The 26,342-nt window shown below is 42.0% G+C and overlaps 7 protein-coding genes and 1 long non-coding RNA gene across 16 annotated transcripts; 3 read left to right on the top strand and 5 right to left on the bottom strand.

Moving 5' to 3' along the window:
- Positions 1–265: 265 nt before the first annotated feature.
- Positions 266–855, bottom strand: LOC124314892. Its single transcript, XM_046780310.1, has 2 exons — positions 754–855; positions 266–685 (listed from the first exon to the last, which is right to left on the bottom strand). The coding sequence occupies exons 1-2, from the start codon at positions 760–762 to the stop codon at positions 356–358; spliced, it is 339 nt and encodes a 112-aa protein (XP_046636266.1). The 5' UTR covers positions 763–855; the 3' UTR covers positions 266–355.
- A 2,168-nt stretch (positions 856–3,023) lies between these two features.
- LOC124314867 lies at positions 3,024–12,107 on the top strand. 3 transcript variants are annotated; one of them, XM_046780278.1, is made up of 2 exons: positions 3,024–3,120; positions 3,232–3,636. In XM_046780278.1, exons 1-2 carry the CDS (start codon positions 3,112–3,114, stop codon positions 3,559–3,561), a joined length of 339 nt encoding a protein of 112 aa, XP_046636234.1. In that variant the 5' UTR covers positions 3,024–3,111; the 3' UTR covers positions 3,562–3,636. The 3 variants fall into 3 exon arrangements, with proteins under 3 accessions (XP_046636234.1, XP_046636235.1, XP_046636232.1); XM_046780279.1 differs by lacking the exon at positions 3,232–3,636 and adding an exon at positions 11,705–12,107 and having other exon boundaries at positions 3,047–3,120; XM_046780276.1 differs by lacking the exons at positions 3,024–3,120; positions 3,232–3,636 and adding exons at positions 11,487–11,632; positions 11,705–12,107.
- Positions 4,473–5,068, bottom strand: LOC124314890. The gene is made up of 2 exons (XM_046780309.1): positions 4,960–5,068; positions 4,473–4,880 (listed from the first exon to the last, which is right to left on the bottom strand). Exons 1-2 carry the CDS (start codon positions 4,966–4,968, stop codon positions 4,551–4,553), a joined length of 339 nt encoding a protein of 112 aa, XP_046636265.1. The 5' UTR covers positions 4,969–5,068; the 3' UTR covers positions 4,473–4,550.
- LOC124314787 (dehydrogenase/reductase SDR family member 4-like) lies at positions 5,636–7,463 on the bottom strand. 4 transcript variants are annotated; one of them, XM_046780150.1, is made up of 7 exons: positions 7,321–7,463; positions 7,048–7,229; positions 6,696–6,951; positions 6,486–6,635; positions 6,278–6,418; positions 6,163–6,218; positions 5,636–6,093 (listed from the first exon to the last, which is right to left on the bottom strand). In XM_046780150.1, exons 2-7 carry the CDS (start codon positions 7,161–7,163, stop codon positions 5,979–5,981), a joined length of 834 nt encoding a protein of 277 aa, XP_046636106.1. In that variant the 5' UTR covers positions 7,164–7,229; positions 7,321–7,463; the 3' UTR covers positions 5,636–5,978. The 4 variants fall into 4 exon arrangements, with proteins under 4 accessions (XP_046636106.1, XP_046636108.1, XP_046636107.1 ...); XM_046780152.1 differs by having other exon boundaries at positions 7,317–7,463; XM_046780151.1 differs by having other exon boundaries at positions 7,349–7,459.
- LOC124314741 (skin secretory protein xP2-like) lies at positions 8,700–19,881 on the bottom strand. 2 transcript variants are annotated; one of them, XM_046780085.1, is made up of 3 exons: positions 19,776–19,881; positions 19,428–19,679; positions 8,700–9,791 (listed from the first exon to the last, which is right to left on the bottom strand). In XM_046780085.1, the coding sequence occupies exons 1-3, from the start codon at positions 19,785–19,787 to the stop codon at positions 8,811–8,813; spliced, it is 1,245 nt and encodes a 414-aa protein (XP_046636041.1). In that variant the 5' UTR covers positions 19,788–19,881; the 3' UTR covers positions 8,700–8,810. The 2 variants fall into 2 exon arrangements, with proteins under 2 accessions (XP_046636041.1, XP_046636042.1); XM_046780086.1 differs by having other exon boundaries at positions 8,700–8,810; positions 18,492–19,679.
- LOC124314868 lies at positions 12,935–21,794 on the top strand. Of its 3 annotated transcripts, none has more exons than XM_046780281.1 (2): positions 12,935–13,060; positions 13,116–13,640. In XM_046780281.1, the coding sequence occupies exons 1-2, from the start codon at positions 13,052–13,054 to the stop codon at positions 13,458–13,460; spliced, it is 354 nt and encodes a 117-aa protein (XP_046636237.1). In that variant the 5' UTR covers positions 12,935–13,051; the 3' UTR covers positions 13,461–13,640. The 3 variants fall into 3 exon arrangements, with proteins under 3 accessions (XP_046636237.1, XP_046636238.1, XP_046636236.1); XM_046780282.1 differs by lacking the exon at positions 13,116–13,640 and adding an exon at positions 21,391–21,794 and having other exon boundaries at positions 13,037–13,060; XM_046780280.1 differs by lacking the exons at positions 12,935–13,060; positions 13,116–13,640 and adding exons at positions 21,210–21,318; positions 21,391–21,794.
- Positions 21,795–22,240: 446 nt separating this feature from the next.
- On the top strand, positions 22,241–23,353 carry LOC124314977. The gene is made up of 3 exons (XR_006911450.1): positions 22,241–22,483; positions 22,649–22,741; positions 22,956–23,353. It is a non-coding gene; the product is annotated as an uncharacterized LOC124314977 (long non-coding RNA).
- A 1,414-nt stretch (positions 23,354–24,767) lies between these two features.
- LOC124314873 (cyclin-dependent kinase inhibitor 1C-like) lies at positions 24,768–26,297 on the bottom strand. Its single transcript, XM_046780287.1, has 2 exons — positions 26,087–26,297; positions 24,768–25,392 (listed from the first exon to the last, which is right to left on the bottom strand). The coding sequence occupies exons 1-2, from the start codon at positions 26,105–26,107 to the stop codon at positions 24,982–24,984; spliced, it is 432 nt and encodes a 143-aa protein (XP_046636243.1). The 5' UTR covers positions 26,108–26,297; the 3' UTR covers positions 24,768–24,981.
- Positions 26,298–26,342: the final 45 nt, after the last annotated feature.

The following is a 26,342-nucleotide window of genomic DNA, read 5'->3' on the forward strand; positions in this document are numbered from 1 at the left end:
CTTCTTCTTCTTTTTTCATCTTTCAAAAAGTAGTTTTATTTGTTATGCTGTAAATAGAAGAGGAAAGTTGACGAGGCAATTGGGAACGCCTTTGGCTTATTGAATACTCTTTTATCTTTTATACGTATATAGTTGATGATGAGTCCTTCTATGGTGCAAGTCACGAATGGTGACTTCTTGTACAATCATAAGAATGACTAAGCGACTATCCACACAGGGCAATCTATAAGACCTTATCGAATTGAATGTGCGAATAAACAGAAGCGATGTTTTTTCTTTTGTATTACAATAAGCGTGAATATGAACATTTCAATCAACAGAATAAGTCTCGATTTGACATCTTGGAATATCTTGTTTATGCAACCAAAAGGGGCTGGCCAGCTTTGGCGTCAACGGCAGCGGGAGCGACGAATGAACCGTAAGGGTAGCCGGAATAACCGTATGCTGGGTAACCGTAGTAGGGGGTGGCAACGGCGTGGTGAGAGACTCCGACCGGGGTGAGGACACGCTGGACGACGGGGGTAACGGCGGCGTAGGCGTGGCCCTCAACAGTGGAATAAGCGAAGTTTCCGCCAAGACGGTCGGACTTGATGATGGCGCTGTCATGAGCCGGAGCACGGACGAAGGTGGTGGCTGGGATGACGAAAGCGTTGGCGGCAGCCAAGCAAACCAAGAGGACGGCGACCTAAATTTTTAAAATGTGAACATCATTAATTATCAGCGTGAAATGTAGAAATGATTTGATCAACTTACGACTTGCATGTTGATTAAGAATGGAGAGAGTTGAAAGAGTGCTGAAAGTTAAAACGAGAGTGTTCGTTTTTCCTCCGCTTCGGTTCCGCTTTATATAGTCTACGGCGACTTCCGGGTGTGGCATTTTGGGATGTTTTCGCTCTTTTGCATGAACACGTATTAGATAGCCAGAGCAACTTGGGTACTAGAGATGAAACGACCTCAAGGCGGAGTTACTCGGACCTTCACCAATTCGAAAAGATAGGCGATAAGTCCAATACCATCAGGGTGTGGCTCTTCATCTCCATGTATAGGTAGAGGGGGGTGAGCTCGGGACATTACGTCGTTGCTCCGCTTTGTTCGATGATGCAAAACTGGTGAGCATCCAACGCCCCTACTGTCGTGAGAATAATAAAGCGATGAGTCGATTGCCTCGATTCTTCTTTTATTTTTCGTCGTATTAGCCGCGTGCCATTTTTTCGTCTTATTCCTTCTCATAAATCCGACTGGTTTATTCTCATCATTAAAAAAAAAACGAGTTCTCGCATCGTTCACTTTTTCAATGCCACTCGTGTCCCGGAGCGAGACGAGTTGGATGGACGATACAGAAAACTCCCCACGACGCCGCAGGGCCTTTGCTCGTCTTATAATAATCATACAAGTGCAGCAGAGGGAGCAATCGTCTCGATTGATTATATAATTTCGATTTTGATTCGTTCTTTCTTTCTTTTTCTTCGTGGTGGTCAGTCCGATGAAAGGAAAACCCATGGAATATAAAACTACATTCACGCAAAATACGCTCGTGCGTGCAGTATATTACCGAAAGGCACCTTGAATTTGACTTTGCTCTCGGCGGTAACATCTGAACGACATCGTGCAAGTGGTATGCTATATAGTAATGAGACTCGATAACTCTTATCCTCACTCGTCCGATTAGGTGCCACTGTTTCAGTAAATAATCTAATGGAAATTCGTGAAATAATCAAGTCCCAGCATTATATCTGGTTTTTCGTGATTTCAAGCGCCACGGGCGAACGATAGCCTTTTGGAAGGGAGGAGGAGACGGGAGATTTCCTTATTCTTCATCGTTTTTTTTTCTTTATTTAAATGCCATTTTTGGTCAAACTGAATTTCTTGTTACAAGATATAAAAAACGGATTCAATTCTAGATTATTTTTTTTTACTTTTCTTTGGTTTGTGCAGATGTTCTATCGTCAGCAAGGCTATATAAGACTATCACAAAAAAACGACGATTGAGAACTGATGGATTACTCACGCTTCTTCGAAATGTAATTTTTTTTAAAGTAGATTAAAAGAATTTTCATTCTGGTTTCAATTGAGAAGTTTCGGCATCACGGAACTGCTGGTATCTGACATTTTGCATGAACTTGTCTTCTACTTTGAACGTTGCTGCTGGTTTATTGCTGGACTGATGAGGAGAAAAAATTTTGCGACTTAATAGACTGGCTTGATTGAGCTTGCTGCTAGGAAACAAGATGAAAAAATAGACGGCAGTAGAAATTATGATTCCGCGAGATGTAAAAAATAAAAGAGGTCTTGTTGTTTTGTTGTTTAAGCAGTTCATTGTGGTTCATGCAATCACATTTATTGAGATAACTAGAGAGAATTGTTGGCCTTAGGAATTATACGATGCGAAATTATAGTCAATACATGTACGTCGGAAGCTGATGGTTTTTTAAATGGACACAAATGAAATTATTCTCATTAAAAATGAATTAGAGCCTGACAAATGACGAGAATGAAAAAACAAAAACAAATATGGATTTTTAAAATTCTTGCTTGTGTCCAATTCAACGTTCTTAAATGTGTATGGCAATTTTGTATGCAAAAAAATAAAACTAGAAATACCAAACCGAAAATGCTTGGCATTAGAATTCTACATTCACGGAATAACAAACAATTTTGATTAAAGGAATGAATTCATGTTCCATAATCGATAGGAGACGGTACACACGTGAGCTGATTTTGTTAGCTTTTCTCCACATTTGGACTAAAATTGTAGATGAGTGGAAAACATATTTGCGTTTAACGTTGTTTTTTAAATCTTTTATTGAGACGGTTAGAGTTGCCAAAACCAGATCGAATGATGCGAAAATGTAGCCTGATTACTTGCTGAAAAGTGGTTAAAGAAAGGGAAAAGACTTGAGAAAACCAGAGACGCGCGCTGTTAAAATGACAGCCATGGGAAACGGCCTTGGAAATTCAGGATTCGGGAAGAGATTATTCGACCAAGGGTGTGGTTTCCATCTGCATGAAGCGCTCTGCGCTATCGCTATATAAAGCGGAACAAGGGGAAAGGGAAACAGAACACATTCTCCCATCTTGCCTTTCAGCACTTCTCTTCACTCTCAATTCAACATGCAAGTCGTAAGTCGATTGAAATCATTTCATATACAACTTCTTACAACATTGGCTTTCAAATTTTAATTTGCAACTTCCCAACATTACTTTTTTATTAACTATTAAATGAAATTGCAGATCGCCGTCCTCTTGGTTTGCTTGGCTGCCGCCAACGCTTTCTACGTCCCAGCCACCACCTTCGTCCGCGCTCCGGCCCATGACAGCGCCATCATCAAGTCCGACCGTCTTGGCGGAAACTTCGCCTGGTCCACTGTTGAGGGCCACGCCTATGCCGCCGTTACCCCCGTCGTCCAGCGCGTCCTGACCCCTGTCGGAGTCTCTCACCACGCCGTTGCCACCCCCTACTTCGGTTACCCAGCATACGGTTATTCCGGCTACCCTTACGGTTCATTCGTCGCTCCCACTGCCGTTGATGCCAAAGCTGGCCATCCCGTTTTGGTTGCATAAACAAGATATTCCAAGATGTACCGATACTTACTTTGTTGAATAAGATTTACATACACGCCTTTTTACAAAATCGAATCAAAATGAAATCTCTCTCATAATTCTTCGTTCAACCAAAATAGCAGTCCATTATTTTCTACCATTTGTAAAGCAGTTTTAAGTTATTGGTGGCTATCTCTAGATTTTAAATATCCCATTCAGTTATCACGCTCAATTTACCTCAATAACACACAAAGGACAAATATGAATCTTTTCTAGTACAGTCACTTTAACGCGTGCATCAGCCCAAATATTATAATAACAGGAGCAGTTTATTGAGCTGAACATTATTTTCCCAGATGTTCTTATCACGCAACATCTGAAATATTGCATTTATAATTCTGAAAAAAAAACAAGAATTACATGTGAATATCCCCTACAGCAATAATAACATTTCCCGAACAACAGCGATAGAGCTGTATGCTGATTTTACAACGCAGATAAAATACCCGATAGGGAGGATCTAGTTATCACGAAATAATTTCTGCAACCAGTAATTTGGCTGAAGACTGACGAAGACTGTTCCGCTATAAAATCATAAAACAGGGGATTACTATAAAAATCAAGGACATCTATGTGGAATAATAAATGTTTCTTTGCGACCCATCTTATTGCTTTGTGATAACAACTCACGAAAGGAGACTCTTAAAAAAAAAGGAAGTGATCATCGGTTAAATGTGTACGCATATAGATCCCAATGAACTTCAATGGAACCGGACTTCATTATAAAGCGAATGATCCCTTAGTCACGCGCATTATTCATTTAGGAATTATTTTTCTTCCTATTCACCTTTCATAAGCGGAGTAGCCTACTCTTTATGTGACGCAAGAAATTTGTGCTGACACAATGAAGTTGGAATAAAATGAACTTGGCGTTTTCTCACGAATCAGTGAATTGTATAAAAAATTTCGAATCATCTGAATAAGTATCGGTACATCTTGGAATATCTTGTTTATGCAACCAAAACGGGATGGCCAGCTTTGGCGTCAACGGCAGCGGGAGCGACGAATGAACCGTAAGGGTAGCCGGCATAACCGTATGCTGGGTAACCGAAGTATGGGGTAGCAACGGCGTGGTGAGAGACTCCGACGGGGGTGAGGACGCGCTGGACGACGGGGGTAACGGCGGCGTAGGCGTGGCCCTCAACAGTGGAATAAGCGAAGTTTCCACCAAGACGGTCGGACTTGATGATGGCGCTGTCATGAGCCGGAGCACGGACGAAGGTGGTGGCTGGGATGACGAAAGCGTTGGCGGCGGCCAAGCAAACCAAGAGGACGGCGATCTTAAAATTAAAATTTTAAACAAATAATTTAAGAATCTAGTAGAGCAAATAAGAACATGAGCTGACGAATTGAACTTACGACTTGCATGTTGATTGAGAGTGGAGAGAGGTACTGAAAAGTGAGACGGAAGAGTGTGTTCGAACTTCTCTCATCCCGCCGAGTCTTTTATACTGGGACGAGCAATCGGGCGTGTCTTACAGTTTAGTCTTCGCCAACTTTAACCTTCAACATAACGAAACGCGCTTCTGTACGGGCGTGGCTATCACCTGCAGGCGACTCGGAGTCTCTGTTACGGGAGACTGGAGCTTCCCTATTAGCGGATCGCACGCCCTTCCGTATATCAAAGTGGCTCCTACCAGCAGAGTTTTGAAAATCATCAATACCGGTTTCCTTCAAGGTATCCCACTTCCCTTTGTGTGGCAATCTACACCGGATCGTCGGAGTGCTACCCGAGTTAATATTAGCAAACTTAATTTTGTTGCCATCCACATTTATTCACTAAATCCAAAATCATTTCAAGTTTGAATTTGGTTGACAACTGTAGGGATGATTAACAATGAGACGCGATGATTCAGTTATAGTCCGACAACAAGTTCGAGACATGAAATTAAAATGATCTGTTCAGAATCGTAAAAAGATTTCAGCATTCTTTGATGACGTCGGCGCACAAAGCCAAAAAGGATGATTCCGCATATTTTATTGCGGTATGTTATGATTACCGACTTATAGGTTCAAAGAAGGACGTCACGTACTACAAGACCATTGTATATTTCTTTGTAAATACATTACTGCCCCATGAGCGGAGCAAGAAGACAAACGTGAAAGGAGAGCTCGAAAGAATGTGGATGAAACTGGCGTCAGTAATAGAGGTTACACACGTCTCCGCGCTTCCTTGTTTTCGGTTACCCACTTATTATTCTTCAAGTTCAGGTTCTATACACAGGCAATAAAACTGATTTGGCCTTGGACTGGTTGGGCATCATGTTCCTGTTTCGTCGTCGCTTTTACTCTGTTACACTTATTAGCATTTCAAGTACACCTAGAATCTTTAACCGTAATCGGGAACAGGGTTTTTATTATTTAGGGCAGAGAGTGATTTAAAGCGCTGATTGGAGTCCTCCGGCAGCGACAATGTTCTCCCCTGTAATGTACGATGAATCATCTGACGCCAGAAACGAGGCTAAACCCGCCATCTCTTCGGGTTGCCCATTTCTGCATATTGTACAAAAATGAGAAGAATAACTATCCAATTCAACCTTGTTTAGCTTATCCCATAAATACCTTTGCAACGGACAGTTGTGCTTCATGAATTTGATCGCCCTCTCATCTTTGGTAATCTAAATTTAATTAATTTTGAGAACCAATTAATTGATGCATATGTTACACGAGAACTTACCGCTTCACCGAATCTTGTTTCAATCAGACCAGGACATATGCAATTAACGCGCACTCCTCTAGGGCCCAATTCCAGGGCCATCAACTTGGTCAATCCTAGAAGAGCCGTTTTGCTCAAGGGATACGCTCCCAGAACATCCTTCTAACAATACGAAAAAGGACAATTCAGATTAAATTTTTCTTTCGAATGCAACTGAAATTTAGCTAACTGCGTAATTGGGAATATATCCCATAAGAGATGAAACGAATACGACGGAAGCTTTTCCTCTCTTCTCCATGTGCGGAATCGCTTCTTTGGCTAGGAAGAATGAGGATTTCACGTTGACGTTGAAAATCTTGTCCCAAACGGCTTCAGTACACTGGAAAATAATTCGAAGCTATTTTAGGAATCATTAAAAGTGTAAGGATCGGTTGTATACGTTCATAAGGCGTCCAGGATCTGGATTGACAGCAGCGTTGGATATTAGAATATCGAATCCGCCGAATTCTGCCACAGTATTTCCAATCAGCCTTTCACGATCTTCTTTCTTGCCGACGTGACACACCACGCCCGAAACGGAAAGGCCCTCCGTTTTCAGCTTTTCAACAGCAGTATCGACATTTTTCTGCTTCCGGCTACTGACAACAACATGAGCCCCATCCACAGCCAAACGCTGGGCAATGCTAAATCCAATGCTTCCAATAAATAATAATAATTTAAAAAATCAGACATCATATTTATAGCTGAGAAATAGTGGCTAAAATATTCAAGTCACGAAAAGTGTAACATACCCGTCGGTGGATGCCGTGACAACAGCCACTCGACCCTGCAAGGATCTCCGCAGACGAGCCATTTCAGCCACCGACCCGAATTTCCTGGCATGTTGAATAATCAAACTGTTTTGCATGTTCAAAATTTTGTTGGTTAGGGTCCCGCTTGTAAAAGCTTCACAAAAAATTTGCAGCTGTCAAATCTGAATAAACAGAAAAAAGACTCTTTTTCTATTGCTGCTTTTGGGAAAGCTTAGGAAATAATACAAAGAAAAAAGGGGGAGTATTACTCACTTTTTTTTCTGTTTAATCCCTTTGTTACCTCTAATTAGTTTGCTTAATCTCTCCACTATTCAGGACCAACTTATCCACAGGTGCCTGCTAGTATTCAAGATACTACCTACAAACAACGACGACTGTTCGAAAAGGTTCTCTCCCGTACCAGCGCATTCTAATGGCCAGTTTCGTAAGTTGCTGTACAATTCAGTTCGAATTTTGGCACCCAGCATCCGGTCATCCGGCTAGGCGTCCGGCGGATTTTTTGAAATGAGCGATGAGCACTAGCGTTGCAATTGCAAATCTAGTTTTGCCAATATTTAGTTTGACTGTATTAACCGAATAACCGGTTTATTCGATTTATTTAGTTTTATTTACTTTTAGTTTATTTTATTATTTTACCCAGTCGTTTTTATTGAATATTTGTTTGTTTTTTAGACAAATTCAATAAAAAACTGTATTAGAAAAAAACTTCTGAGTCCATTTTTGACTCATTTTCGCAATCTGGCATATGCAAAACCCGGCCATCCCAGATTGCAGACTACCAATTTAGCGAAAGACACTTTATGAAATGTCAATTTTGAAAGAGTGAGAAAATACTAGAAATTATAGATAAAACAGTATGCAAGGAAATAGTTTGTGCACTTCACAAAAACATTCTTCTATTTTGGCAGGTATGTGTGTCTTAAATAAAAGTAAACCTTAGTGTGAATTATTTTGTAGTGTAGAAAGCTGGCAGAGGCAGTCACAGGCATAGCTTTTTTCTTGTCAGAGGCCAAGATGAGGATTGGCTGAATCAGAAGAAAACTCGTGAAAATGATGGTCATCATTTCAGGCATCCCAGAGTTTTCTTGTCCAACATCATCCATGTGAATCACTTGGTGGTTCTCGTTGGTGAAGCAACTTATAAACACTTAGAACTACTTACAGGTTTTACAGAGTACATCTTTTATTGCTCTGAAATTGCCGAATTGGGTCATCAATAGAAGTTCTCATTACATAATATTGAATAGATTTTTTACTTTAAACGAAAGAGGCAGTCGACAGAGCTGTGAAGGTCGAGCACACACGCACGACTGCCTTTCACTAGTTCTCTACGTGAGACAACAAAAATTCAACATTACGGTTTGTAATAGTATACAGACGCACAACATTTCCACGTGCTTTCTGAATTGATAAGCACTTTTGGGGTTGTTGCCAAGGCCAAAAAGTGGAATTCGCTGATTGCCGTTATTACCCAAAATTTAGTAACGTGACGTATTATTGATTGATTTCATGAGTCAACAAACTAATAAAATTTTCAGATTAGATTTTCATACTCTAATTTGTAAAACAGACATCATAACCCACCTTTTTACCATTTGTAATGAAAAAGGAAAAAGCCAGTCACAAAAATGTTTACAATCAGGTTTCGTATATTTCCGGTATTAACAATTCGTTTAATCTTTTATCAACGCTTCAGAGCCATTGTCAAAGATATTTAAAGTATTCAAGTTAGTCGATTTGATTTAGTAGTGTTTCTTGTCAGCGCACGGGATGCTATTGTGGAAATGAACAGCTGGAACGGCAGCTGCTGCGTGATACTGGTGGATTTCGTATTCGGGAGCAATTGGAACTGGGACGGGCTGGGCGTAAGGAGCGGCGACGGGCACCTCAACGGCGAACTTTTCAACGTTGACTTTGGTCGGGTGTTGGACGGTCACCTGGGGCGTGATTTCGGAGACGCTGCGGGCGGGAGCCAAAACTTTGGACTTTTGGACGAAGGATTCCTGTCCGACGGTTTTGGTCTGGGCCAATCCCATGAAGTCAAAGTTGGTGACGTGAGCACCGGCGCCCAAGTTGGGCTTCATGATGGTGGAAGTGTGTCCGACGACGACGGGAGTCTCGGCGTAGTGGACCCTGGTCTCGAATGCCTGGGGGACAACATGGACTGGGGCAGGTGCGACATAGGCAACTGGAGCCGGGGCAGCGTAGGCAACTGGGGCCGGGGCAGCGTAGGCAACTGGAGCTGGAGCGGCAACAGCTACTGGTACGGGAGCGGGAGCAGGAGCAGAGATGGGTGCGGGAAAGTCGTATTCAACTTTGACGGGAGCGGCAACCTGGACGACTGGGGCTGGTGCGGCATAAGCAACGGGAGCAGCAACAGCGACAACTGGGGCTGGGGCCGGGGCGGAGATAGGAGCGGGGAAGTCGTATTCAACCTTAACTGGTGCAGGTGCGGCATAGGTGATTGGTGCTGGGGCAGCAACAACAACTGGTGCCGGAGCTGGAGCAGAGATGGGTGCAGGGAAGTCGTACTCGATCTTGACTGGTGCCGGCAGGGCAACGGGAGCAGCAACCGGGACGACTGGGGCTGGTACTGGGGCCGAAATGGGAGCGGGAAAGTCGTATTCAATTTTGACTGGAGCGGCAACAGCTACTGGAGCAGCAGCAACAACAACTGGGGCTGGTGCTGGGGCAGCAATTGGTGCAGGGAAGTCGTATTCAACCTTAACTGGTGCAGGAGCTGGAGCAGGAGCAGATACTGGAACGGGGAAATCGTAAGTGATTTGGGGTTGAACGGCAACCTGGACGGGCTCAGGGATGGCGTAGGTCAGGGCAGCTGGGTAAGGGACTGGGGCAGCGGCGGCATAGGCCACGGCAGCGACTCCATGGGCACACGGGACGGCCGGGTTGATCGGTGCGGCCGATGCGGCGGCAACCAAAAGAGTGACCAAAATCTGTCAAAAGGAAATCAGTTTGTGAAATTAAATCAACATTTTTTAATGAGCGTTCATTAGTTATTAAGTTTTAAAGATGAAGAAGTTGTCTCTTACCAAAGGGTTCATTTTCGACTTGAGACTGAATTGAGAACTTGTCGGTAACTGACGATTGAACTAGGAGCTACGATCCATTTTTATACGGTAGTAGTTGTTGGGCGTTGAACTAACCTTGGAGACGCAAATGCTAGCAGAGATGTTGCCGGACATTCTTCGTCTTCTCTTTCTTATTTCTTTTGGTTTCCATCTTTCCTACCTGGCTTTGACTCCCCCACAATCCCAAAAAAAACTGGTCTCCCACCCAATTAATGGTATTCGTTCGTCCAAGGCGTCGCCCTTGATCTGAAAGTTGCCGATTCGTCTCTCGAAGAGTCTTCCCGTGTGGCAAGGTCACTACCTGGCGGCTACACTGCACAGCCATCCCTTAGTTTTCTTTTATTGCTATTTCCAGTTCCTCTTTTCTTTTTTTAAAATTTGAAAGAGAAGAGATAGACAGCGAAGTGGCTATCCGGTTTTTTAACTTTTGGGCGTGCCCCAGACACCAACATATACCAAATTTCATAGGCACTGTCCATCAATCAAACTCTCCAAAATGCTGGCTCCTATACGAATTATTTTGGCTGGCTCTTACTTAAATTGCAGATGGAGATACGTGGATAGGAATATCTCATTTGAAAGTCTATACAAAAGGTTAAGGACCCCAAAACATTATTGAGTAAGGACATTTTTGTGTATCTAAAATTCGATTGTTAAGAGAGTTAAAAGAGAATTAAAAAACAATCCTAAAAGCTATCCTTAACAAATTTAATTTCTCAATTGTCGCACACACCCAATTTTCAACCCGTGGGTTAGAGAATTCTTAAAATTTCGTTTCTTTTGGTTTAGAAAATTTCGTTTCCATTACTAATTGCAAAATCTGTGCTTTAATTGAACACGTTTTGCGTGATTCTTTTCAAGAGACGAAGGACGATCCGTTCAGTGATGCACTGATGGGTTGGGCGAGTTTGGGCGTTTTCTTCTATACGCACGGTCACAAAAAATTCACGACAAGGTTCTGATCTGGAAGATCTTTCAAGGCTATAGCTCAGCCCCGCAACACGTGTGACATTCTGTTATTCGCATTTACAGGGGAAACAACTGGCAACACGAAGCACAACAAATGTGATTATTAGTTAGTGATGCGACAGTTAGAGAAATTTCGAATGAAATTTTAACTATTCAATTATTACCGGACTTAAAATATTACGAGAGTGCGTAATATTTTATTGATATTTTTCTGCTGATTTAAAATAACGAGATACGATTGATCTAAATTTAAAGTTTGTTAAATGCCTGTCTTGCTCAGAAAGAATAGGTAATCCCTGTATGATGTAAAAAGAAAGGAAGGTTTAAGGACATTGGTGCCCTTGTAAGTCCAGGAATTGGAGGACGACACCTAAGTAAAGGTGTGGTTGTTCCATATGCACGCAGTAACTCTGAGCTATATAAAATGGAACACAAAAACCAGAAACAGTACACACTCTTCTCATCTTAGCTTCTACGACTCCTCTTTCCACTTCAACATGCAAGTCGTAAGTCGATCAAATGATTTAATTGATTTCACGCTAATATTTAAAATACTAATTTTTTTAACAATTTCCAAGATCGCCGTCCTCTTGGTTTGCTTGGCTGCCGCCAACGCTTTCGTCATCCCAGCCACCACCTTCGTCCGTGCTCCGGCTCATGACAGCGCCATCATCAAGTCCGACCGTCTTGGCGGAAACTTCGCTTATTCCACTGTTGAGGGCCACGCCTACGCCGCCGTCACCCCCGTCGTCCAGCGCGTCCTCACCCCCGTCGGAGTCTCTCACCACGCCGTTGCCACCCCATACTTCGGTTACCCAGCATACGGTTTTTCCGGCTACCCTTACAGTTCATTCGTCGCTCCCGCTGCTGTTGATGCCAAAGCTGGCCAGCCCGTTTTGGTTGCATAAACAAGATATTCCAAGATGTACCCAGACTTTTTGTGTTGACTGAGATGTTCTTTATACACGGAATTTTTTTCAATCGCTTTTTAAAAAGATTTGTAAAGATTTCTTAGTATAAGCTTAAGCTACGGATTTGGTTTGTGACAACTTTCTCCTACTACGACGGTTCCTTTTTGCGATTATTGTCGCGAATGTCCGCAAGTGAGGATTCATTTGCGACAGTTGTTGCGAAATAAATCGGGTGTTGATGGTGATTTGCATATATAAAATTGAGGTATTAAGACTCGGCAACATTGTCATTCTCAAAACCCCATACGTATATGTGGGCTTGATATACAAATGAAGTTACGTATGTCGTACTAGTGCATACTTATTTTCAACTGGGGAACGGTAGTCGATTGAGCAACATGGGCTGTTGACTCGTTCGCAAGTGTTCGTAAGATTCGATAGTGTTTAGCTACCCGGATTCCAATACAAGTTAAAACCAGTTAAAACTGCGAAAAATCAATAGATGATTTGGATTGATTTCATTTTGGACAATCGGAGGTATGTAGTAAAAGAATCTTTTTCAAGTCTATAGAATCATCAGTTAATAGTAATTTTTTAAATACGAACGACCCTCACAACAATAAAATCTCGAAGGCCGACACGCAGTGGCATTTTTTTTTCAACTGGGGAACGGTAGTCGATTGAGCAACATGGGCTGTTGACTCGTTCGCAAGTGTTCGTAAGATTCGATAGTGTTTAGCTACCCGGATTCCAATACAAGTTAAAACCAGTTAAAACTGCGCATGTGTTCAAACACATGCGAGTTCAACGACATATTCCTGTTTGTTCTATTCCGCTTTACCCATATTATAACATAATTGAAAGTTGGACAGTATGGGCACCTAGGATAGGGTGTGGTTGTTCCGCCTGCGCGTAACTGTGAACTATATCATGAATGCAACTTGAGAACCATTTGCAGTAGTCCCAGTTTCTTCATCTTAGCTTCTACAACTCTTATTTCCACTTTTAATCAACATGCAAGTCGTAAGTTGACTAAATTACTCAATGAAATTTAGGCTAATATATACCCCCACTTAAGATCACCGTCCTCTTGGTTTGCTTGGCCGCTGCCAACGCTTTTTACGTCCCAGCCACCACCTTCGTCCGTGTCCGTGCTCCGGCCCATCGGCTCCATGTCAGCGCCATCATCAAGTCCGACCGTCTTGGCGGAAACTTCGCTTACTCCACTGTTGAGGGCCACGCCTACGCCGCCGTCACCCCCGTCGTCCAGCGCGTCCTGACCCCGGTCGGAGTCTCTCACCACGCCGTTGCCACCCCCTACTTCGGTTACCCAGCATACGGTTATGCCGGCTACCCTTACGGTTCATTCGTCGCTCCCGCTGCCGTTTATGCTAAAGCTGGCAGCCCCGTTTTGTTTGCATAAACAAGATTTTCCGAGGTTTACCCAGACTTTTGGTGTTGTCTGAGATATTCTTTAACAGTCATTATTTTATTCGAAATTTATTTCTCTTACCTTTACACTCTCTCTCTTTTTAGCAGTAGCATTTACTCTGTTTGGAAAATATTCTTTCTCTTTGTTAGAAATACAAAATAGAGAACATAATAATATCATTCCATAAAATTAAAATAATTTTTTTTTATATCTTTTTTTATTATCAGAATATCAGAATTCAATTCCGAACGCGGATGTTGAGCGGGATGAGCGCTGGTGAGAAAACCGTTGGAGTAGTTTAGATTTGGGGTAGGGAGGCCGGAGGGAGAGGAGCGATTTTAATAATATCGATTATCGATATCTTAAAGAAAGCATGGCTAATTAATATTAGTAGCGTCTGCTTTCGCCCTTTCGGTTTTCTTACTTTCGACAGAGATTGGTTTCGAAAAAGAGACGAAAAGAAATTAGAAACTAATGATTCTTCTGAAGCAAACTCGTCCCAACTGAGCAATCACTTTTTGGAAACGTAAGTGGCTGCACTGAAAAAAGCACAACAAATGAAATTACTAAAATGTGGTCAACAACGTGTCAACTCACTTAATACACACCCCCTTGCTGTTTAACAGGTAAATTAAACCAAGAATGCAAATGGGATGACTATAGGAATATGTGATCTTAAAGAAAAGTAAAAACCTGTTCTAAATTTGTGAAATATTAGTGCCTGTCTGCCTGACAAGCACTTATCATGTAAGCCCTCCTGTCGATGCAGGACAGTTTATTTTCACTAACATTTTCATTGTGCAGATTTAAGGCCTGAGTCAATCTTAGAACAACAAAATATGCAAGTTTTGGGCATACCAAGTTTTACTTGTGCTGGCATTTATCTGACATCGCAACAATTTCAGTGTCATTGCAAGGATAATGATTAATTGTTATTTTTATTCCTGTGATGTGCTACATATTTAATGGTGCATTACTTGAACAAATGCAGTGTTATAACTAAATCTTCGATTCTCACATTTATTAAAAATATTGGTTTAGCCAATGTTTTGTTTACAACTTTTCCTTATTTGTTGTTTCTGTTAATATTTTTCGTAATAAATTTTTTATTTTTCATTTAGATAAACCGAGGTAATCAGCATCCCGATTAGAGAAACTACTAATGTCGACGCAGTTACGTGACCAAAACCCCTTCTTCCCCTTTCTTGAAATCCAATTGGTCCCATGCACACCCATGTAATTGTGGGTGTATTCAAGAGAACCCCCTTTTTCCTATTCCACCTGATGGATTCAACTTTTCGGATGGATCACTTGACCGTGTTTCCTAGGATAAAAGGTAAGACAAATGAATCTCTATTTTTCGTGTGTGATTGTAAGTCGTAAAGTAGCCTACGGAGTACGATTACTCCAGGCGGTTGACTGGAACTGTTTTCTCTCTCTGTTTTTGTTTTTCTCAGTATAAAGGGATCATTAAATAAGTTATTTGTAGAACAACTGCAGATCAGGCCTGTGTGTTTACCTCACAACTTTGTCTGTGGGTAAACAATAAAATTCAAAAAAATTTCACTTTTACTAATTTATTAGTTTCACTTCGTTTGAAAGAAGTGCAACTAGAAAATTTTATGACTAATAGGACTGCAGTCCTGCACCGACACTTCCTGGTTTTTTGTAAGTACGACAAACAAAAGGTAGTCGTATGCTACAGAAATAAAAACGAGTTATCCTTTTTTTAATGAAATGTTTATTATCAGAATCAAATCTTGATCAATCAGGACAGAAATTTTAGTTTAGGAGATTTTTGTTTGGTATCAGGCGGTGTACCAGTGATCCTCGTGCTTCAGGGAAAGAGTTCCGAGGTGTTCGTTGATGCGGAACTGTCGACCGCGACGGATCCAGCGGATTTTCAGGTTTTCGTAAAAGATGTTCCATTCGTTGTGATCGTAGTTCATGTCGACGTAAGCTTCCACCATCAAGTCCGGATAGGTGCGATCGCAATGCTCGCGTATCTTTTTGACGGCACGATCGAATAGGATCAGCTCCACCAAAATTGGGTCAAAGAGAAGCACTTCTGTCGGATACGAACGAGTCCAGGGCCACGGGCGAACCGGGCAATAAATGACGGCCACTCGATTACCTCGAATCACTTTGGAGAATCCGGTATTATCGGCCGTTTCGATCTTGAGTGTCAAGTAATTGTTCGACAACTCTTCCACCAGCTGGAGTAGTTCGCGGCGGAATTCCCCGACATCCGGAATATTAATGCTGTCGCACGGCCCTCGAGTCAGAATCTTTTTGCTCTGCGTCATCTCCAAGTTTTGCCGGTATTCTTTGACGCTGAAATCCAATTTGTAAGTCGAGTCTTGTTCAACAATTTCCTCAAAGTGAAGCTGGCCATTGCGCGGAAGAGGGTGGGATTCTCGGTAAAGGTGTTCCAGCGCGTTTAGTCGTTCGCAAAGTTCAGTGGCGACATCGAGATTGGCGTAGATTTTGTTAACTACCATTTTACCACCAGGTGCTCCAGCAGTCGTTTGGGTGATTTTGAGGATGGCTCCGTGATGCGCATCTGGTTTGCAGTAAATGCTGAAGTCTTTCGAGCGAATGGTTAATTTTCTGAAGAAAGTGAAGTAAGGCGACATTTTTCGGACAGTGAGTTTGTTTTGAAGTTGAAAAGGTTCGAACAACGACAACATTTGGAATTGCACGACTATAGCCAAGCTTATATAGACTGTGGTGGTGTTGCTCGAGTGTGCAAATCAATTTTCCCGATGTTTTTAATTTTTATCTTTTTAGGCTTGTTTTTAATTAATTTTATTTTTGTTGGGATTATAGTATCGTAATTAAACCAAAGTTGTTCAGTGATACTTGATTTGATTAGGGTCCCGCAAATTTTTTAATTTCAAGTTTTCATCGATCGTTACTGTATTACAGTATTAGACTTGTACGATATGACGCATTTTCAGACATCAATCCGGAGTCAATTCGATACCCGGAATCCCATAATTACATGGTGTTATAGAGAAAATACGATCATACGATATTTTAAATAATTTTATTCGTTTAAATATGATTGAATAGACTGGGCGTTTAATCAGATGGGTTAAACCAGAAAAAATATTTTTCCAGTTTTCGGTTCCGAAGGAAATGTAAAGCGTTTTACCATTATTTCTTTAAATCGGCGAGCATTTTCTCGACGCCTCCATCTGTCGGGGTGGAATCGGGCAAATGGTCACTGGGTACTTGGAATCCGTTATCGTCGGCAACGCAGTTGACGGCGGTGTTATCGGGAAAGGAGTCCGAGTAAGATCCGCGGTTAACATTGCCAATATCCTTTGGTTTCGGTCCAACTTGTCTTTGGCTGCCACTCTCGGAAATGCTGGTATTATTTATAACTAACAAAAGTTTGAAATGATTTATAAAAATCTTATTTGTTACCTGAAAGAGTAAAAATCTTATTTGTTACCTGAAAGAGTAACTACCGTCGTCTCTTTTCTCGGTGACTGAGCGATCGCCATCTATTGGATTCATCTCGTATTTTAGTTTGTGCTCGGGCATTGGGGGAGGTGTGGGAAAATGTGCGCGGGTTTCTCTGTTTAAATTTGCATTATAACGACGACTTTTAGACCGTCGGTGCCATGTAGATTTGTGCGTGATAAAATGTTGTGATTATCAGTCTTCATTCGTTTGTGAGCCGGAATCGGATTAGGATGAGGCTCAGGGTCTCCCCTTTTCCAAGGCGGAAATATATTACCAACCGCACCGCTATTACCGCTGTAAGAGTAAAATTTTATCGGCACGACACCTTCGTATTTCCGTTCGATGTGTTTTTGACTTCCTTCCTCCTCCCGCTTGACGCTGTATGCTGTGATAACCGCGTATATATTGTTGAGTGATTTAACTTTGCTCTAACTTTTTACCACTTTCAAATCTAAGTTTCTGGCTGTCGCTCTCGTCTAATTCGACCGGAGCAGTGTAAGTGACGACTAGCAGACCCAAAAGTAAAACAATTTTGCTGAACTAAATGCAACCATTAAACGTGTGTTAAAATGGGTGTCAAAATTTTTCAGAATAAGGGAGAAAACGTCAAGTAAAAAAAAAACAAAAAAAAAACAGAGTTGGTATGGTCTCGGAACAAAAATGACTTACGGTACCATTCTCAATGTCTTTCTCTCCATTTTTTCGTATGTTGTTGATTAGGCTGGTATACTTGTTGATTTTCATTACTTACTCTTCGTATTTATGTACATGATGGTATACTCTGTGTGACAGTCGAATTAATACGGCGCAAATATTGATATAGCAGAATTAGGAATGCCCGTGCTTTTCTGTGTTTGTTCTGGTGTTGGGAGACTAACACAGTCGACGACATAAGGTTCGATAAACTGACCTAATTATACAATCTGCTCCTATTTATTCAACAAACTAAAACAACACGGCTGTTACCGATTACCCAGTATATTCAGATATACATTCATTATTCTATGCGAGTTTAACGCCAGACAATCGTTCCTATACGTTCCAAACCTACGAAGCTACGAAGGCTAACTAATGTAACATGGCAGACTAACGCATGACATGGCTGTTTGTTTAATACTATTTTCTAGCGCACTTTGTTATATGAATCAGCCAACTGGTTAGTTGCTACCAAGGCCAACCGGTGCGGTTTACTTGGGTAGCAGCAGAATTACTGTAAAACTGGTTCTTTGCGTGCAAAAAACGAGTAGGAAACAAAACAATGAAATGCAAATCATTGGCAGTTGTTGTCTGCGGGCACAAAGTTAACAGTATAGATGATAACCAAATCACATCAAAGCTCACCCAATCAATAAGAATATTTGATTGCCCAACTGAGAAATCAATTGCGTATAGGATTTGAGAGGTGAAACCATTGAAAAGACAAAATTACAATCAAAAAAGGTTTTATGTATTCCGGTATTAACATAACACAATCGAAAACATCGAATCAAAGATCAATCTTGAGTTTGAATTTGAAGATTATGTAGAATAAGAGCTAGTCGATTTGATTTAATAGTGTTTCTTGTCAGTGCATGGGATGCCACTGTGGAAATGGACAGCGGGAACGGCAGCTGCTGCGTGATACTGGTGGATTTCGTATTGGGGACCAACTGGAACTGGGAAAGGCTGGGCGTAAGGAGCGGCGACGGGCACCTCAACGGCGAACTTTTCAACGTTGACTTTGGTCGGGTGTTGGACGGTCACCTGGGGCGTGATTTCGGAGACGCTGCGGGCGGGAGCCAAAACTTTGGACTTTTGGACGAAGGATTCCTGTCCGACGGTTTTGGTCTGGGCCAATCCCATGAAGTCAAAGTTGGTGACGTGAGCACCGGCTCCCAAGTTGGGCTTCATGATGGTGGAAGTGTGTCCGACGACGACGGGAGTCTCGGCGTAGTGGACCCTGGTCTCAAAGGCCTGGGGGACAACATGGACTGGGGCAGGTGCGGCATAGGCAACTGGAGCCGGGGCAACGTAGGCAACTGGGGCCGGGGCAGCGTAGGCAACTGGGGCTGGAGCAGCAACAGCTACTGGTACGGGAGCGGGAGCAGGAGCAGAGATGGGTGCGGGAAAGTCGTATTCAACTTTGACGGGAGCAGCAACAGCGACAACTGGGACTGGGGCCGGGGCGGAGATAGGAGCGGGGAAGTCGTATTCAACCTTAACTGGTGCAGGTACGGCATAGGTGATTGGTGCTGGGGCAGCAACAACAACTGGTGCCGGAGCTGGAGCAGAGATGGGTGCAGGGAAGTCGTACTCGATCTTGACTGGTGCCGGCAGGGCAACGGGAGCAGCAACCGGGACGACTGGGGCTGGTGCTGGGGCCGAAATGGGAGCGGGGAAGTCATATTCAATTTTGACTGGAGCGGCAACAGCTACCGGAGCAGCAGCAACAACAACTGGGGCTGGTGCTGGAGCAGCAATTGGTGCAGGGAAGTCGTATTCAACCTTAACTGGTGCAGGTACGGCAACAGCTACTGGGGCAGGAGCTGGAGCAGGAGCAGATACTGGAACGGGGAAATCGTAAGTGATTTGGGGTTGAACGGCAACCTGGACGGGCTCAGGGACGGCGTAGGTCAGGGCAGCCGGGTAAGGGACTGGGGCAGCGGCGTAGGCCACGGCAGCGACTCCATGGGCACACGGGACGGCCGGGTTGATCGGTGCGGCCGATGCGGCGGCAACCAAAAGAGTGACCAAAATCTGTCAAAAGGAAATCAGTTTGTGAAATTAAATCAACATTTTTTAATGAGCGTTCATCAGTTATTAAGTTTTAAAGATGAAGAAGTTGTCTCTTACCAAAGGGTTCATTTTCGACTTGAGACTGAATTGAGAACTTGTCGGTAACTGACGATTAAACTAGGAGCTACGATCCATTTTTATACGGCAGTAGTTGTTGGGCGTTGGACTAACCTTGGAGACGCAAATGCTAGCAGAGATGTTGCCGGACATTCTTCGTCTTCTCTTTATTCTTATTTCTTTTCGCTTCCATCTTTCCTACCTGGCTATAACTCCCCCACAATCCCAATTTCTTTGATTCAGGTGGGAAAGGAGGAAAACTGGTCTCCCACCCAATTAATGGTATTCGTTCGTCCAAGGCGTCGCCCTTGATCTGAAAGTTGCCGATTCGTCTCTCGAAGAGTCTTCCCGTGTGGCAAGGTCACTACCTGGCGGCTACACTGCACAGCCATCCCTTAGTTTTCTTTTATTGCTATTTCCAGTTCCTCTTTTCTTTTTTTAAAATTTGAAAGAGAAGAGATAGACAGCGAAGTGGCTATCCGGTTTTTTAACTTTTGGGCGTGCCCCAGACACCAACATATACCAAATTTCATAGGCACTGTCCATCAATCAAACTCTCCAAAATGCTGGCTCCTATACGAATTATTTTGGCTGGCTCTTACTTAAATTGCAGATGGAGATACGTGGATAGGAATATCTCATTTGAAAGTCTATACAAAAGGTTAAGGACCCCAAAACATTATTGAGTAAGGACATTTTTGTGTATCTAAAATTCGATTGTTAAGAGAGTTAAAAGAGAATTAAAAAACAATCCTAAAAGCTATCCTTAACAAATTTAATTTCTCAATTGTCGCACACACCCAATTTTCAACCCGTGGGTTAGAGAATTCTTAAAATTTCGTTTCTTTTGGTTTAGAAAATTTCGTTTCCATTACTAATTGCAAAATCTGTGCTTTAATTGAACACGTTTTGCGTGATTCTTTTCAAGAGACGAAGGACGATCCGTTCAGTGATGCACTGATGGGTTGGGCGAGTTTGGGCGTTTTCTTCAATACGCACGGTCACACCAAATTCACGACAAGGTTCTGATCTGGAAGATCTTTCAAGGCTATAGCTCAGCCCCGCAACACGTGTGACATTCTTTAATTCGCATTTAAAGGGAAACAAACTGGCAACACGAAGCACAACAAATGTGATTATTAGTTAGTGATGCGACAGTTAGAGAAATTTCGAATGAAATTTTAACTATTTAATTATTACCGGACTTAAAATATTATGAGAGTGCGTAATATTTTATTTATATTTTTCTGCTTATTTAAAATAACGAGATACGATTGATCTAAATTGAAATTTTGTTAAATGCCTGTCTTTCTCAGAAAGAATAGGTAATCATCCCTGTATGGTAAAAAGAAAGGAAGGTTTAAGGACATTGGTGCCCTTGTAAGTCCAGGAATTGGAGGACGACACATAAGTAAGGGTGTGGTCGTTCCATATGCACGTAGTAACTCTGAGCTATATAAAATGGAACACAAAAACCAGAAACAGTACACACTCTTCTCATCTTAGCTTCTACGACTCCTCTTTCCACTTCAACATGCAAGTCGTAAGTCGATCAAATGATTTAATTGATTTCACGCTAATATTTAAAATACAAATTTTTTAAACAATATCCAAGATCGCCGCTCTCTTGGTTTGCTTGGCTGCCACCAACGCTTTCGTCATCCCAGCCACCACCTTCGTCCGTGCTCCGGCTCATGATAGCGCCATCATCAAGTCCGACCGTCTTGGCGGAAACTTCGCTTATTCCACTGTTGAGGGCCACGCCTACGCCGCCGTTACCCCCGTCGTCCAGCGCGTCCTGACCCCGGTCGGGGTCTCTCACCACGCCGTTGCCACCCCCTACTTCGGTTACCCAGCATACGGTTATGCCGGCTACCCTTACGGTTCATTCGTCGCTCCCGCTGCCGTTGATGCCAAAGCTGGCGAGTCCGTTTTGGTTGCATAAACAAGATATTTCAAGATGTACCTAGATTTTTTGTGTTGACTGAGATGCTCTTTATACACGGAATTTTTTTTCAATCGCTTTTAAAAAAGATTTGTAAAGATTTCTTAGTATAAGCTTAAGCTACGGATTTGGTTTGTGACAACTTTCTCCTACGACGGTTCCTTTTTGCGATTATTGTCGCGAATGTCCGCAAGTGAGGATTCATTTGCGACAGTTGTTGCGAAATAAATCGGGTGGTGATGGTGATTTGCATATATAAAATGGCGGTATTAAGACTCGGCAACATTGTCATTCTCAAAACCCAATATGTGGGGGCAGAGGGGGCTTGCTATGCTATACTAATGAAATCAAGTTAGAAAAACAAACTAGAGATGCCTCAATAAGAATTATTATTTTATAAATAAAATTTTTAACCGCTTTTACCGTTTGATTATTTTATAGGTTTAAAATTGTTTTTTCCGGGGGGGGGGCGGTTTTCAATTATATCGATTATCGATATCTTAAACAAAGAAGACAAAATGGCTAATTAGAATTTTAGTGTCGTCTGCTGCTTTAGTGTTTGAAACTCGAAAGTTTCGAAGAAGAGACAAAACTATAATTCTTCTGAAGAAAACTGAGTGATCACTTTTTTGGAAACGTACCGTGTCTGCACGGAAAACAGCACAACAAATTATTATTACTTAAATGTGGTCGTCCTTCAACTCTGATGTTATGTCACGTCTCTATAGTTCCGCTTGATTACTCACTCCTTGCTGTTTAACAGGTAAATTAAACCAAGAATACAAATGGGATGATTATAGGAATATGGGATCGTAAAGAAGATTTAAAATCTGTTCCTTTGTGAAATGTTAGTGCCTGACTAGCACTTATCATGTAAGCCCTCTGTCGATGCAGACAGTTTGTTTTCGTTATCATTTTCATTGTGGAGATTTGAGGCCTGAGCCAAACTTTGTAACAACAAGACTTGCAAGTTTTGCTTCTGCTAGCATTGATCTGACATCACAACAATTTTAGTGTCATCGTAAGCACAACTAATGATTTATCTTACTTTTATCCCTGTGACCTGCTAGATATTTTAATGATGCATTACTTGAATAAATGCAGTGCATTACATGGAAACCTTTGATTCTCACATTTATTAAAATAAGAGTTTACCCACTATCTCATTTTCAACTTTTCCTCATTTGTTGTTTCTGTAAATATTTTTCCTAATACATTTTTTATTTTTCATTTAGATAAACCGAGACAAACAGCATCCTGATTGGAGAATCCAATGTCGATCGAGTTACGTGTCTTCTCTTCCCCTATCTTTAAATATCCTCGTGTACATCCATGTGAATGTGGGTGTATTCACGAGGACTCCCTTTTTCCTAGCCTGCCTGGTGGATTCTACTTTTCCAGGAATGGGGCAGTTGGGGCACTTGTGGATGCCTGGCTGTATTTCCCAGGCTTAAAGGTAGGACAAATTAATCTCTATTCTTTGTCTTTGACTGTTTGGTGGCGTTGATTGTAAATCGTAAAGTACGGAGTACGATTACTCCAGAGCTAGGCTGTTGACTGGAACTGTTTTCTCTTGCCGTTTTCATTTACTCAGTCTGAAATCATTAAATTAGTCATTTGTAGAACAGCTGCAGATCAGGCCTGTTTTGTTACCTCACAACTTTGTCTGTGGGTAAACAATCTAATTCGAAATTTTTTTTCACTTTTACCAGTTTACTAGTTGCACTTTGCTTGAAAGAATTGCAACTAATTTTATGACTAAGAGGGACTTGCAGTCCTGCACTGGCAGCACTTCATTTTTTTGTTACTTCAAAAAACAAGAGGTAGTCGTATGCTACAGGAATAAAAACGAGTTATCTTTTTTTTTAATGAAATGTTTATTATCAGAATCAAATCTTGATCAATCAGGACAGAAATTTTAGTTTAGGAGATTTTTGTTTGGTATCAGGCGGTGTACCAGTGATCCTCGTGCTTCAGGGAAAGAGTTCCGAGGTGTTCGTTGATGCGGAACTGTCGACCGCGACGGATCCAGCGGATTTTCAGGTTTTCGTAAAAGATGTTCCATTCGTTGTGATCGTAGTTCATGTCGACGTAAGCTTCCACCATCAAGTCCGGATAGGTGCGATCGCAATGCTCGCGTATCTTTTTGACGTCACGATCGAATAGGATCAGCTCCACCAAAATCGGGTCAAAGAGAAGCACTTCTGTCGGATACGAACGAGTCCAGGGCCACGGGCGAACCGGGCAATAAATGACGGCCACTCGATTACCTCGAATCACTTTGGAGAATCCGGTATTATCGGCCGTTTCGATCTTGAGTGTCAAGTAATTGTTCGACAACTCTTCCACCAGCTGGAGTAGTTCGCGGCGGAATTCCCCGACATCCGGAATATTAATGCTGTCGCACGGCCCTCGAGTCAGAATCTTTTTGCTCTGCGTCATCTCCAAGTTTTGCCGGTATTCTTTGACGCTGAAATCCAATTTGTAAGTCGAGTCTTGTTCAACAATTTCCTCAAAGTGAAGCCGGCCATTGCGCGGAAGAGGGTGGGATTCTCGGTAAAGGTGTTCCAGCGCGTTCAGCCGTTCGCAAAGTTCAGTGGCGACATCGAGATTGGCGTAGATTTTGTTAACTACCATTTTACCACCAGGTGCTCCAGCAGTCGCTTGGGTGATTTTGAGGATGGCTCCGTGATGCGCATCTGGTTTGCAGTAAATGCTGAAGTCTTTCGAGCGAATGGTTAATTTTCTGAAGAAAGTGAAGTAAGGCGACATTTTTCGGACAGTGAGTTTGTTTTGAAGTTGAAAGAGATCGAGCAACGACATTTGGAATTGCACAAGCTATAGCGAAGCTTATATAGACTTTGGTGGTTCTGCTCGAGTGTGCAAATCAATTTTCCCGATGTATTTCATTTTTAATCTTTTTGGCTTGTTTTTAATTCATTTAATTTTTGTTGGGATAATAGTATCGTAATTAAACCAAAATTGTTCAGTGATACTTGATTTGATTAGGTTCCCGCAAATTTTTTAATTTCAAGTTTTCATCGATCGTTACTGTATTACAGCATTAGACTTGTGCAATATGACGCATTTTCAGACATCAATCCGGAGTCAATCCGATACCCGGAATCCCATAATTACATAGCGTTATAGGGAAAATACGATCATATGATATTTTAAATAATTTTATTCGTTTAAATATGATTGAACAATCTGAACCACTCTCGGAAAAGCTGCCATTATTTAGCTAATAAAGTTGAAGTTTTAAATGACGCGAGCAAGGAAGTCGTAGCCGGCAGCCGGCAGGGCAACGGGAGCTGCAACCGGAGCTGGAGCAGATATGCGTGGAGGCAAAATGTACTCGACCTTGACTGGTGCAGCAACCCGGATGACTGGGGCTTGTGCTGGGGCAGCAATCGGTCCTAGAATGTCGTATTCTACTTTAACTGGTGTTGGGGCTGATTTTGCTATTGGAGCGGGGAAATCGTAAGTGATCTTGGGTTGAACGGCAACCTGGACGGGCTCAGGGACAGCGTAGCCCGCGTAGGGTAGGACAGACGGGTAAAGGACCGTGACAGCGGCGTAGGCCGGGGCAGCAATTTCATGGGCATACAGGACGGCCGAATTGACCGGCGGTGCGGCTGATACGGCGGGAGCCAAAAGAGTGACCAAAATCTGCCAAAAGGAAATCAATACTATCAGTGTATCAGATTAAAACAATATTTTTTTAGAAGTGTCAGTGTTGTGATGGATTTTATTTTTTTTTACCGCGATTCCGGTCCCGATCAACAGACCAAAAAAAAATCAAACTTGGTAGCGATTGCGATTCCATTTGAAGATCGCGGTCGCGGTTGATTTCTTTATTTTTCTTTATTTTCTTTCTTAATCGCGGTACAAATTTTACCTATGTCATATCCGGTTTGCAATGCTAGTTAAAACTAGAATCGCTACGTATAAAAACATCTGCTAATAATTCAACGAAACAGTCTGCAAAATTTTTCGGTTTGACACATTTATCAGGTTATTATGGTCTTTCTTGGGCTTGGATTTACAACACAGATGTGAATTTAACAATTAATTGAAAATCAAAAGCTTAATATCGACTGTTCGAGTATAATTAGTATGAATTGAATAACAAAAACATAATGAGAATAATAAGAATAACAATGTCCACCAGGCAGTTAACATTCGTCTTGGCGAATCCTTTATAAAAAAAAAAAGGTCCACCACGAATTTGCTTGGACAGATTATACTTGAGAATCCAAGCGCGGTATAAAAGTTGTTTTGTTTCCTTTCCCCTTAACTTAGCAACTTCTATATGCCTAATATAAGAATAACAATACAAATACTCACAACAAAATCGACTTACCATCCTTAATTCCCAGTTCATGTCTTTTTTTCGGATGTTTTTAAATATGTAACAGTCCGTTACTGTGTAATAACGAGTATACAAATGGAATGTATAAATGCTGTCTGTTGCTCAATAGGGTACATATACAGCGGTAGCATAACAAGTGGGGTGCTTGCTCCTCTTTTATATATACCTGTATGTATCTGCAGTTCTGCATGCCATACAATTTGATACAATTAGTCGCGATCGTCATACTTCTTCAACAACTGGTTCA

Source organism: Daphnia pulicaria, chromosome 10 (genome assembly GCF_021234035.1).
Source record: "Daphnia pulicaria isolate SC F1-1A chromosome 10, SC_F0-13Bv2, whole genome shotgun sequence".
NCBI lineage: Eukaryota > Metazoa > Arthropoda > Branchiopoda > Diplostraca > Daphniidae > Daphnia > Daphnia pulicaria.

Excerpts from the sequence above, each read along its gene's own strand:
- LOC124314787 (XM_046780150.1), bottom strand. The coding sequence starts at position 7,163 with ATGCAAAACAGTTTGATTATTCAACATGCCAGGAAATTCGGGTCGGTG. Across the intron at positions 6,636-6,695 it reads ATCCTGGACGCCTTATGAAC|TGTACTGAAGCCGTTTGGGA; the intron begins GTATACAACCGA and ends ATTATTTTCCAG. Across the intron at positions 6,219-6,277 it reads AAACAAGATTCGGTGAAGCG|ATTACCAAAGATGAGAGGGC; the intron begins GTAAGTTCTCGT and ends AATTAAATTTAG.
- LOC124314867 (XM_046780276.1), top strand. The coding sequence starts at position 11,522 with ATGCACGCAGTAACTCTGAGCTATATAAAATGGAACACAAAAACCAGA. Across the intron at positions 11,633-11,704 it reads TCCACTTCAACATGCAAGTC|ATCGCCGTCCTCTTGGTTTG; the intron begins GTAAGTCGATCA and ends ACAATTTCCAAG.
- LOC124314741 (XM_046780085.1), bottom strand. Across the intron at positions 9,792-19,427 it reads CCGTACCTGCACCAGTTAAG|GTTGAATACGACTTCCCTGC; the intron begins GTTGAATACGAC and ends GCACCAGTTAAG.
- LOC124314873 (XM_046780287.1), bottom strand. The coding sequence starts at position 26,107 with ATGAACTGGGAATTAAGGATG. Across the intron at positions 25,393-26,086 it reads TGAACTGGGAATTAAGGATG|ATTTTGGTCACTCTTTTGGC; the intron begins GTAAGTCGATTT and ends TCCTTTTGGCAG.